Here is a 13,463-nt window from a genome sequence, read left to right on the forward strand (position 1 = left end):
CTTCTAAATTTGGGTTTTGACCTTTTAGTTGAATGGTTGGAAATATGACAAAAAAAAAAAAAAAAATCCACGCACTCATTCAAGTCTACCAACTTGAAGCCTTGCCATTTGGAGTTGCTCTAGAATTATGCCTAACATCTTTAGAATGAAATCCTTTCTGTCAGGTGATCTCAACCTCAAATATGGGCCAGGAATTACATATAACACCTGTTTTTCTGTGTTGGATTTTCAATTTAGAATATGTTATGCTAATAATTTGTGTTGATTGGGCCGCCTTCCCTGGTGCTTGAGTAGATCTCTGTTCATGGCTTGTGATGTTTAGGATTAAATTTCAATTTGCTCCACTTTTAGCTTATTATGATGTTTTTGCAGATCATTCAATTGAAAGATGCACCAAGGACGTATCTAGGAAGACTCCAGGTGGCTTCAAACTGATCTCATGCTGTCCTTTAAATGGAGAACTTCACTCACAGAAGAACAAATTTCAACTTGGTACAAATGAACTATCTGTCTGCTATACATTGCCTATTGACGGAGAGAAAGAACTTATAATGATGTAAGAACTTAAACCTTTTCCATTGAACTGCTTGTTCTCTAGTTGTTTTCATGTGAAATAGAAATATTGACCGGAAAAGTGGAAAATGCATTGGGGCAAACCTGATTCCCTGATAAGCAAAAAGGGTCGGTTTTATGGTATTGTTGTGGAGGATTGAAAGCAACGGCTTTGATTTCACTTTTTCTGTTAAACCGTAGGGGAGAAAGTGATAGATTGATATTTTGAAGTGGTGAGTATTCCAAAATATTGTAGAGCGCTATAAAAGATGCGTGGTTTTGATCTCAAAAATTTCTTCAGGTTTCTTCGATGCGTACACGTGTAATTGTATTACCAGAAACTCTTCACATATTGTACTATCTAAAAGTGCAAATTTTTTAGCTGTATCAAAACCTAGGGTGCATTGTTGCAAATAAACTACAACCTAATGCTTGAAGCTCTTACCAGCGCAATATTTGGTGGGATTAGTGCATGCCATCTTACCCTTGTATTAGAAAGCGGTGTTTTCAGTGATATGAATCAATGGTCTTTAGGTCACAATCCTCTAACTTAACCATAGCCCCAGGCTTGCACTCTTCTAGTTTTTATTATAAATTGTGTCTAGAGCAGGGGTGACACAGGATCATAATGGTCCACTAAATCTTGATTGTTAGTTTTAGACGCGTCTCCATTTAGTTTTTATGCATGTGTTATTTTTTTGTGTTAAATGTGTAAAAGGACATTATATTTTACCATGTAGTTCAAGTTGTTTTAAATATGTATTGTGGACCATATTTTATATTAAGGGTACCCTAGGATCATAAAAAATTATTATGATGGCATATTGAATGAATTGTGTCTCTCAAACCTATATGTCAGCTTCTCTTTTTTCATATCTTTACTCTTTTTTGTCTCTCTTTTCAACTATCATGACACAAGCCTGATTATTAAACTATAAATTGGAGACACTTATCTTCTACACCTACCTTTTTTAGTCCAACCTTCATTTACACAATGATCCTGGTCAGAGCTTATACAAGAAATTGACGTGGCATCTGAGTTTGATGAACTTTTAGTTACTATTGTTGCTTCGTAGTCTTTACAAATAGAGATATAGGCTTTGTCTCAACCTCTTGCACTACTCCTTACTCTATTACATATTGGCTTTGTCTTTCTACATCTCACACCATTAGATTGTTAGATACGTGCTCATACAACATTTGGAGGTTTCCAGGCTTTTCACCAACTATTGAGATAATGCACATGATGCTTTTGGGTTCCCTATGTTATGATTTACTTTTCCAATCATACATATTCACTTTGTACTACCACTTTTGCCATAAACATGCTATTGTAATTGATCTAATTTGTGGTGTGTGTTGACATCTAACTCTGAAACATCGAGATTGTTTGTAGGTTGATTACTGACTGCTACCTGCCCTAGTCTTTCATGGTTATCGATTACCATCATGTCCGCCTGACTGCAATATCTATATACTAAGCGTTTCCAATGCATAAAGCGCAATGCAATGTATAATGATTTTTTAAAGCACAGCGTGCAGTGCTAAACAACATTTTTATCTACTAGAGTGTTCATAGCTTATTTAAATACGCATAATTATATTATTTGTATCACATTCATGCTTATGATTATATTTATTATAAGTAAAAATTAGAGCAGTTCATTTACTTGAAAGTGTTAGGCTTTTATTGCCACTTATATATAAAACCAAACAAAATACTTAGAATATGCTTAAAAATGTACTTGAAAAATTTGAAAGAAGATATGATTACGTTAAAAAAATAATCTCATAATATTTAAGAAAAATACTTGTTTATTTTGAGTTGTAGAAGTTAGGTAGAAGTTAGCTAGAAGGTCCACGTTGCTATAGATTACTAGTATATATAAAGAAGAAAGAGTTAAGACGATGGAGGTCTAATTAGTGCGAGGTTGTAATGTTCTTGTGAGGTCAGGGCTGCTGGTTGAGGGGCGAGGGGCAAAGGTCGAGTGGTTGAAGATGAGGTCTAATTGGCGAAGGTTGAGGGAGAGAAGCTCGAAGCTATTGGTTGAGGGTGAAGGTTTGAATGGCTGGTGGAGGGCTAGTTTATGAAGGCGGAGCTTCTTATATAAAAATAAGACAAACAAGTGATTGAACCTGGCCAAGTCGATAAAAAAAGCCTCTAAGCTCGTAAGCCATGACCTACAATAACATTGTACTTCATTCACGCTTTGTATGAGCTTTCGCGCATAAAGGAAGAATTAGCCGTTTTGTTAATTTATGTTGTGTGTGTTCACGGTGAAGCAGAGAAACCTCTTATCACAATGCTTCAATGGGGAAGCATGGTTTTAACAAGCTTGTGTCTACTTTAGAGTGTACCTTGAGAGATGCACACGCTTTAGAGTGTATCTTGAGAGATGCATAATCTTGTTCTACCTCCGTCTCCGACATGGCCACCTTCCAACTCTTCAAAGAAGAGTCTCTTCAAGGTGAAATGTTGCATGATCATTATGATCGAACGAATCTAGGTTGTCAGCTTTTAGCTATGTTCCCTTTGAGTATTTATGAATGTTTTTTATATGTTGAAGTGTTAAATATCTATTAAGAACACAATATATTTGGCATATTGGTTCAAGTTATTTTTAGCGTATATTGAGGACTCTATTCTATATAGAGGGTGCCTTAGAATTGTAATTACGATAACTATTGAATGAATTTGGTCGCTTAAACAGCTCCTTTTTATGTCATCTCTTTTCCTCCACTTCTTGATCTCATTTCTCTCTGTTGGTCCCTCCTGTCAGCATCCATTCATGTTTTCCTTTCTATTTTCACTTCCTGCAGCTAGGCTTTGGTGTGTCAGTGTGTAGGTGACTGAGGATGAGCTTTTGGGTATGCTTATTTAAAGAATAGAAATTTTTTCGTTTTGGAAATGGATTGCAAACTATAATACATGATCACTGCTTGCCTGACCAAGATAACATGGGAAATATGCATCTTCAATGTTGCACTTTTAACCATTGCTCCCTTACCAAATTTGGATGATGACAGGTTGATGTTGATTCAGTTAGATTTGTAATTGAGATTTGCTATTGGTGCTGTGCTTTTGTCGGAAATTGTCAAACAGATTAGCTTTAGATTGTCTGATTGAAATTTCATTTAGTAATTGGTATGCTTCAAGGAGATCGATTCATTGTTGTATGGAGAACAATGATAAAGGTACAATAGTGCTTGGACTTTACACACTACTAATGTTATAAAGTGGAAAAACATTCTCTCCTGTTATCTTCATCTTAAATTCTAGCTCATTTAAGTAATGCAACGGTTAATTTGCTTCGTATGGCAGATAACATTCTCTCCTTATGCTGATGGAGATTGATTGAACACCTCGTGCTCTCATAATTCTTGTTTCATTTTTCAATAGAAGGAAATATGGTCCAGGATGAGCTATAAGCCTATAATTGATATTCTCAGGAGGTGTAAGATTCTTCTGTTGTTTTTTTCCGCATGAGTATGCTATGTAACGTGGATTTATGTAAAAAGAGTGCCATTTCTATGCCCGATACCTTTTTCATTGGTTACTCAGATTATAAGTCTTGGATATGCCGAATGAGTTATCTGACTGAAAAAATGTGAGAAAAGGTGGATATCTTCTCAAAGATGTTTAAAATTTGCATAATTATTTATGAAATAAAGAAGTAGTGATACTTACAAGATTAATTAGATGAGATATGGTGGTAGATGGTGTTGCTATTCTTATAAGATGGTTATTTATTACTAACTACTATTTTTATTTATGTGATTGCTAACTAATTGTGCAGATATATATGAAGATGTTTTTTTTATTGTGTTTGCATGTGTGCAATAATGTTGAATACTTTTGTGCGTGCATTGATATGTAAGGCATATCAATGCATGCGGCTTTCTAGTTCCTTTGGGGTTTTAGGAGGGATTGATGAATGTGAATGTACCTATTCATACTCATGCATTTCAATGTATGCATGCGGAATAAGTGTTTATAGTGTTCATACCATAGCTTTTTAATCTTTCAATTTTATGTTGCAGTTGATATATTGGTAGACACTTCAGTCTTTTGAATTACTTGTTTACAATTGGGATGTTAGAAGAGCGATCACATCATGATTTTATTTTAAATTACTTCATCATTAGAGCTTCAATCAGGTATCTGATTTTATTGAGAAAAAAATATCAAAATGGTCCCAGACTATTTAATGTGTGCAATTGAATTTTTTAACCCCTCATATGTGATCTAAAATAGTACTCTTCAAATCTAATAAAAACTAATCTGATAATGGATTATTTTAGATCAAATTTGAGGAATCAAGTGACTAAATTGAACATATTTATAGTCTAGGATTAAAATGGCTCTCTGCAAATAGTTCAAGAATCATTTTGACATTTTTCTCTGAATTTATTGGAATAGCTAGCCACAGAGTAGTTGAGGAGCATGTTTAAGCACTGTAAATTGAGAACTTATATTTTTTACTAAACCAATCACCTTCTGCAAAAATATTGCAGCCGGAGGTCGGACGATTGTATTGATCTCGATGATTTTAAAATCTCCAACAAGTTTGGCATTGATACCACAGGTTTAGTATGTAAGTCATACCGATGCTTCATTGTAATTATTATTGCATAATATTTGGATTCGAACAACTTTCTTTTTAGCAGAAGATCATTTTTATCTTTATGCATGCGGTATTCCATTTCCATTCTGTGAGTAGAAATACACTTTGACTGCAGAAGTAGCGCTCAACTATTCCGTGAGATATTATATTCTGTTCCCAGCCCAAAAATGTTGATCTAAGCAATAATTACTAATTGCTGTAGTGGCTAAACCTTTTGTCTTAAAAAAAAAAAACGCATGCATCTGCTGTTTAATTTTTTTTAATGTTGTAATTTGAGTTCAATTTGAGTTCAAAATGGCGGCCTTCCGATGATGCAATTAGGAAAGCAGAGGTATTAGATGTGACTTATGTTAAGAAAGGTAGAGGTAGATCTAAAAAGATTTGGTTAGAAAATATTAGAAATGATCTTTCTTTATTAGATTTAAACGGAATTTGACTTTTAATAGGACACAATGGAGAAAAAAGATTCATGTAGCCGACCCCATGTAGTGGGACAAAGGCTTGATGTTGTTGTTGTAATTTGAGTTCAAACTACTATTTGTTGTCATCGAAGATTTACAATTTGGTCATGCAATGGGATGCATGGATAGAATGACCCTTCATATAGTGTATAGTAAATCTGCTTCATAGTTCAAATTTATTCTTTTTTAGGCTTCGTTGGGTTCTTCTCTTCTTTTGTAAACGGTAGTTTTTAGAAATAATGGTTAAGAAAATGGAGTTTTCTATCGGAGAAGCAAATATCAAAAAACTTCTCAAAACAGTAGAAAAATGAAGTTCCCTAAAAAGTATTTCCAAAGAAACATCCCATCCAACCAACGACAAAAAAAAATTCTTCATTTCTAAACAAGAAAGAATGAAAAAAGCCGAAACAAACGATGCCTTAATGGGAGTATTTCTACTTCAGCATGTAAGCTAAAGGGTATTATTGACTAGCCAAGACAAACACAAAAGAAGCAAACATGCTTCTTTAAGCGTTGCTTGCACACTTGGATGTGCATTTTCTGACAAAATGAAGACTTTACCCTAGTCATTTACAAAACAAAAAAGTTACCCTATATTAGTTTATGCCATTGTGTTTGCCTATTTCTCCTTTAACTGTCCATGTAATTGCTTACCTGGAATTGCTGTTCAATTCTTTGAAGCATTTTCTCTGGGCTTGGCTTTTGAATTTAGTTAGCTTCTATTGCGTTATGCTTATGTAACTAAATCATGAGCAAGTCGCAAATAATTATTTATTTTTCATATAACGGATAAGTTTGAAAACTAGGTAAATTTTGTTGTTTTAGAGAGAAGATGTCTTGATTCTAGGATTTTTGCTACCGTATGCTGAAATAGTTTCATTTATTGTCCTTTAGCTCGGGCATGGATTGCCATAGCATGTAATATTCTGAATTCCAAAGGTTCTAAACTAGAACAATGAATACTGTTTTCATCACCTTGCACCGTCTTTTTTTTTTTAATTTTATTTCTTGAATTTTTTTTCCTTTTTTTATATTGTTTCTTATATAGCCTTATTGTAAGTAATTCTGCTTTCACAAATGCGCACTTAAGAAGTTATCAGTATTAGGTATATATATATATATATATGTAAGTTTTTGCTCTTCTCCCAATTAGATTTCAATGGTATGACTTTCAGATGCATGATCAATACCATTCACTCTTAAACATCGCATGCATAGAATTTAAAATTTTTAATTTCATTTAATTAGTAATCGGATGGATAAAAATTATTGCAATGTCTAATTATATGAGAAAATAATTGTGATTTCAAAGTGGAGAGATTTTTGAATGGTTTGAAAATTGGAACTTAATACGTGAGTTTTTAATGATATTTAGGGTGTATTTAATGTTTTTGATTGGTGAAATATATGGTTCAGACTAGACTTTTAAGAAGGATTCTATGTATCATCTTATCAACCCATGCTTGATGAGTATTTGAATTATTATAAAATTTGATGAAAGTTGATCATCCCAATCTTGAATTTAAAGATTATATAAAGCATTAGGTGCAAAAATAAAATTGGGGTAGGGATTGATCAAACAAATGATTCTGTACTCTAATATAATTTCTATAACTAATCGCTTTTTATGGTGTTGCAGGGTCTTATCTTGATCATATGGACTTGTCTAGCTTGACTTCCTTTGTTTCTTTGTAGGTTGTTGGCCTTCGGAAGAGGTGTTAGCTTATTTTTGTATAAACAATTGTGAAATGTTCAGGTTTGTTGAAGTAATCTTTTTTTTTTTTTTAATATCATATTAGTTTTAACTTATGTTTAAGAGCAGATGCATTTGATTTGACTTATATTAGAAATGACTTTTCTTTATTAAATTTAAATGAGAATTTGACTCTTAACTGGACATAATGGAGAAAAAATATTCATGCAGCCGACTCCACATAGTGGGATAAAAACTTGATATTGTTGTCATTATATCATATCAGTTTTAACTATTAGATCTCTCTAATTGTGCTTGTTTATTTCATCTTTGCAGTATTTTTGCATGTTATTGTTTCTCTCCTTATTTCCTCTCCCATAACAACCATATGTACTCCCCTTCCTATGCTTACTCATCCCCAATCCTTACAACGACTTCTCATGAACACCCAAGTTTAATGGTGGCACTAACACATTTGTTGTAGGACGACTTATTGTTACAATTTTCTAATTCAACTAATATTATGCATAAAATGAATATATGATCACAAGTTATCAAATAATTCAATCAGTTGAAGATTATTCGGATTATCTATAATTCCTCGTTGAATCTTCTAATGTAAGATTCTGATAGTGAGGATAGTTTATCGATTGTAGATTTATAAAAAAGAGGTTAAATAGAGAAGATCTAAATATTGTTAATATGCTCTCGAAATAATATTAAGTCGGACACATTCAAAAATGGATTTATCACTATAATTATTTTGGAATTTCTAATTTGTAGGCATTAGATCTAATTGCAAAATTTTAATGGTTCATGCTTTCTTGCATTCAAGATCGTAAAAGTTCATAATAGAAGCCTTTTTGGAGTTAAAAAAACAATGGCTTTTTCACATAGTTTAAATTTCTCATATTCATGTTATTAAAAAAAATTAATAGTTGTAATTAGTAGCCAATTTTTTGCAAATATCCTAATGCAAATCATGCATATATTGTGTGAAGGATTGTGCAAATGTTTCAAGTATAGATTCTATAAGAAGGTGATACGCCTTGGAAGTAAAAACAACAATTAAAAAAAGAAGAAAGCGCGGGAACACAAAGATAGGGCTAATTTTTTTATTTTTCCTTCAATAATAAAGTAAGATACAGTTGATCTACTATTTGAGAGTAGATTAGCTCTCCCATAAACTCTAGGCACCATTAGGAACTCACAACAACATTAGGAAAATAAACTCAGTAATATCATGATCTAAACCCTAGACAACTCTCCCTTAAATAGCTCTAGAACATCATAGCACAAATAGAATATTCCTAATCAGCATAAACATATTTTAGGAAACCATCTTAAATAATTAGGATCTTCCTAAATAACATAAACACGATTTAGGAAATCTTCCTAATTAAATCCTTCCTAACATACAATAATCATATTTAGAACCTTCATAATTCCCTCCCAATTAAATCAGAGTTCTTTTCCTAATTAAATATTATTAATTTCCTCCCAATCTTGGTCCTCTATGGCAAGTAATTACTCCTCTTTGATCTTCTTGTCTGCCACCCTCCTAGTGGGACCCACCTGCTTAATAGGTCTATTAAGAGCACTTTTTTAAGGCAGGTGGGCCTTTATCCTAACAAGCCTTTGTCCTTTATGTATTGTAAATGGCATAATTTTATTCTTCCTTTTAATATATTGCAAACCAATTATCTACACTTTAAATAATTCTTTCGATTAAATCGCTATGTTAAATGGATGTTTCATGACTTTACTGTTGGATTTGGATTGTATCCCTCAGTTCTAAGAGAACTCAAGGGCAATGGTATGTGAATGTTGTTATTGTTTTTCATGGAGAGATAAATTGTGAATATGTTGACATGAAAGAATAGAAAGTGAAACAAGTGCAGGAATGCAATAATGAAGGCTACAAGACAAAAAATATTTGTGGTCATACATTGTTAAAGGCTACAACAACAACAACACCAAAACATCTTTATCCCACTATGTTGGGTCAGCTACAAGAATCATTTTTCTCCATTGTGTTATGTTAAGAGTCAAATTCTCATCTAAATCTAATAAAGAAAGGTCATTTCTAATATTTTTTAACTAAGTCTTTTTAGGTCTACCTCTACCTTTCTTAACATAAGTCAAATCTAATACATAGAATGCCGCCAACTTTCTTCCTTTTTTTAAACTCTGGAATGGATAAAGCCAAGACCAACTGCCCAAAGATAAAGCCTCAAAAGGAAAAATCCAGAACTCAGCAACCAAGCCCCACATTATCATCCCCCCACATTCACCCCGATGCGTGTTTTTTCTTATGGTTTGAATTTTTTAGTATAGTTGACTGATAAACAAGCTTTATGAAAAGATCCAAGAGAGTTCTTGAACTTGGATCAGGATATGGATTAGCAGGATTGGCAATTGCAGCAAGTACAGATGCTTTTGAAGTTGTAATCTCTGATGGAAATCCACAAGTTATTGATTGTATCCTTCCAGCAGAATAGTCTGTTGATGTTGTTACCACCTTGCGTAACATTGAGAATCTGCCATTAACTTTTAGCCTCTATATAGTTGCTCCTTGAATGCAAATTCATTGGCATTTATGTTCTTTCCAAAAATTTTGGTTAATGGATGATTCCATCATAGATAGTATTGCTAGAGGACAAGCGTGGTTATTGATGGAATCATCCACTAACAAAGTATTTAATTCCTTACTACTGCGCATACCTTTTTTCTCTTTTTTTGTATCCTTCAATTAATCATTGCTCAATTTCTGGTTTGTGCGCACTTTAATTTTTTCATGTATTTGAATTGATCGGCTCTGCATTCAAGTCATATTAAATTTAGTTCTTTGGTTTTGGTTTGTAAACCTATTGCTCCTTTTGTTTGTCCTCTCCTTAACATTCAGATGTTCAGCGCAACATAAATATTAATGCTAGCACTTTCGGAGATACGAAAGTTAAATCAATGATATTGCATTGGATTGAAGAGCTCGACTCAGAAATGCTGTACAACTTTGACATTATCATTGCAAGCGATTGGTACTTTTTTTAATCTTGTTTAAGCAATCCATCCTTTTATTGCTGCCTTATTTCTTTTGCATCTCAGGAGGAATTAGTAGACATCAAATGTGAAATTCTAATATCATAAACTTGCATGAATCTTATGCATGCACTATTAATATGTTTGGAGCTTAGTTTTCTTATGTTTCTCATGCAAATTTGATTTCAAAGTAAATTTAAATCCATGAAAATTTTATAAGATCTAGTAGAAATCTAATTTTGATTTTCAAGTTCGATGACTATTACATTCAATATCAATTTCACATTTTATTTAGCTTCACACCTATCACCTCATAACGCTGTATAAAAAAGGAGAACTGAAAGGGTGGCATGCAACTCTAAGCTTCTCTTTGCGGATGCCAGCAAGGGTAGTCTTGCTTGTGGCACATCTTGAAATTTGTTTGGTTTGGTCTTCGTGTTCTAGCCTAAATACTGCTCTGTTAATGAGGAGAGATTGATCTTTATCATGGTCTAAAATGTGTCTTGGTGTTACGACCCGGCACGACTAGCCTGAATTAACAGGACGGGAATAGACAGTCGTACGAAAAACACATATAACATAAATAAAAGATAACAGTTCATTTAATAAAAGGACATAAACTTAAATGTCATCCAAACAACTTATGAAAGAGCTACTAAACCATCAACATAAAATTTTTCAATAACTTTTTCAAAACACAACCACTAAACACATAAACATAAATATAAACTCCAATAGACTCCTCAATACAATCCACTGACTCGATACACATAACAGAAAATATAAAACCTTTCTTCCTGAGACCCTCTACGATGGTAGGTGTACTGTCGTCTCGTTGGTATCACTTCTTAACACTATCTCTTGAAAAATATTTTCAATAGTAGGATAAACCAACGCTCAACAGGTGATAAACATTTATCTTAAATTTATGAAATATTTTTCTTCTTAAACATGTCTTTAAGCATGAAAATGAAATAATAAAAGATCATAATAAACATTTATATGTATAAATTATAAGACATTTCCATAATCATTTTCTTGAAACATTTCCCTTAATCCTTTTTCCCATAAAGTTTCCTTTCATGATTCTTTAAATCCTTTCATTAAATGCATAAATTACATAATCATATTATATAATAAGCACCCATCCCGGAAGTACCAGAGTTTTGTACTGATATTTGTACACAGTCATTGGCCATTCCTTTATCATTTGGCTCCGTAGAACCGGATCATCATGCACATGCAATTCATAATACTTATATTCATCAAGGAGACTAAAATTATTCATTAGCTCATATGTTCTTCAACGTGTAATAATTTAGTATCACTTATGCCTTAAGTTTGTTTAACTAGCTTTAACATTTCTAATATCATGCCATAAGTATAAGCAATAATTGAAAAGCTAAAGCAATAATAAAGAATTCATAAACCTTAACTTGTAAATTTTGAAAGTGCAGTATTACTTTAATTAAATTTTATGAACTTAATTTAAATATAACCACCTACCTCATAAGTATTGAACAACAACCACTACGATGCATGACGTTGCTTAACCACATGTCATCTTTTTAATCCTCACCTAAGGATATTTACCAATGAACTAAGCATAAATCATAACTATTTTCAATAATTAAGGTAATTAAAATTCTATTTTCGGATTTATTAAAAATCCAATTTTTAGGAAACCCTAAATCATCAAGCCAAAATTTTCCCTAAACCTATTTTAATAATTACCTTAATTATTTTCGAATTTAATTAATTAGAAAATTATGAAAAATATAATTTTTACCAAAAATCTAAATTTTCATCATTAAAATACTTCTAATATCATAAGAAATAAAAATTATAAAGGAGTTTGTTTAAAAATCATAAATTACGAAAAACCCTAATTTTCAAAACTCAAAATAATTTGAGAAAATTTTGTTTCTACCATTAAATCATCTCCCTAAATTTTCTCTATTAATTTCGTAAAGAAATTTTGGAAGAAACAAATGTTTTTGGAAAAATTCTAAAAACTTCATTTCCAAATTTCTTGAGAAAGAGAGTTTTACTTCAAACAAAACATACCTTAATCTTCCCCTTGACTTCCTCTTCGATTTACACTTTCTCGTCGAAAAAACGTCACCGGAGCCGCCGTTGAAGAGCCCCGTCGCCCTTGCTGTCCGTCCGCTCCCTTCTTCCGCTCGGTTTGGCGCACGCATGAATGAAGGACCGAATGAATTCGGTCCCTTTAATTCCCTTAGATGGAGAAAAGACTACTATGCCCTCAATTTAAAATATATTTGCTTAAGAAAAGATTAGGGATAGTTTAGGTATTTCTAAACTTCTAGAATTTTCTCTCCTAAAATAAACAAAATTAACTATAAGTTCTTATACCAAATCGTTTAGAATTTTGCGTAGAATTATATAAAATTATTTCCGTCGAAATCCGTTAACTTTGAATTTTTCACTTAAATTTCATCGCGATGCGTCGAAATGTGTGCGACGGCTACGATAGTAAAATTTTGGGTTTACACTCGGCATCATCACTTTTGATTCCCACCCATAAAATGGAATGTAGTTTGTTTAGGAGATATGTTTTTATGGTCTTCGTTAAGCTTGTGGAGTGACTTTTTTTTTTTTTATGCCCGTCAGTTGTTTACTCGTCTAGCTAATGTAGCAATAGTAAAATTTTCAACCATCTGTTTTAAATTATATTGTTGCTTGTTCTGAGAAGCACTGAATGTTAAGACAACTTATGTGAATGAATGCTTTGTGTTTGTTAATTAATGAATCCTTTTTTTAGTTCAATCATAAGAGGCGATTGATAAAACGGACTCTAATATATAAGCCTCTAACAACAACAACAACAACAACATCAAGCCTTTATACCACTACGTGGGGTCGGCTACATGAATCCTTTTTCTCCATTGTGTCCTATTAAAAGTCAAATTTTCGTTTAAATCTAATAAAGAAAGGTCATTCCTAATATTTTCTAACCAAGTCTTTTTAGGTCCACCCCTATCTTTCTTAACATAAGTCAAATCTAGTACCTCTACTCTCCTAACCGGGTCATCACAAGGCCGCCGTTTTATGTGACCAAACCATCAAAGG

General features: G+C 32.7%; 1 protein-coding gene across 9 annotated transcripts in view; it reads left to right on the forward strand.

The window, feature by feature from the left end:
- Nucleotides 1–13,463, forward strand: part of LOC110104296 (calmodulin-lysine N-methyltransferase) — a 34,739-nt gene that overhangs the window by 7,347 nt on the left and 13,929 nt on the right. For 8 of the 9 annotated variants that reach the window (XR_002304032.2, XR_003703065.1, XR_002304035.2 and 5 more), the window contains exons 2-6: nt 373–556; nt 5,068–5,147; nt 7,334–7,394; nt 9,697–9,812; nt 10,237–10,369. Coding sequence is in view for 2 of the 9 variants with exons in the window: in XM_020833334.2 (XP_020688993.1) it covers nt 373–556; nt 5,068–5,147; nt 7,334–7,394; nt 9,697–9,812; nt 10,237–10,369 (574 nt within the window). In the remaining 7 variants the exon portion in view is untranslated. The remainder of the gene's footprint in view (nt 1–372; nt 557–5,067; nt 5,148–7,333; nt 7,395–9,696; nt 9,813–10,236; nt 10,370–13,463) is intronic. The other variant, XR_002304037.2, reaches the window with a different exon arrangement.

Source organism: Dendrobium catenatum, unplaced genomic scaffold (assembly GCF_001605985.2).
Source record: "Dendrobium catenatum unplaced genomic scaffold, ASM160598v2 fragScaff_scaffold_1593, whole genome shotgun sequence".
Classification (NCBI taxonomy): domain Eukaryota; kingdom Viridiplantae; phylum Streptophyta; class Magnoliopsida; order Asparagales; family Orchidaceae; genus Dendrobium; species Dendrobium catenatum.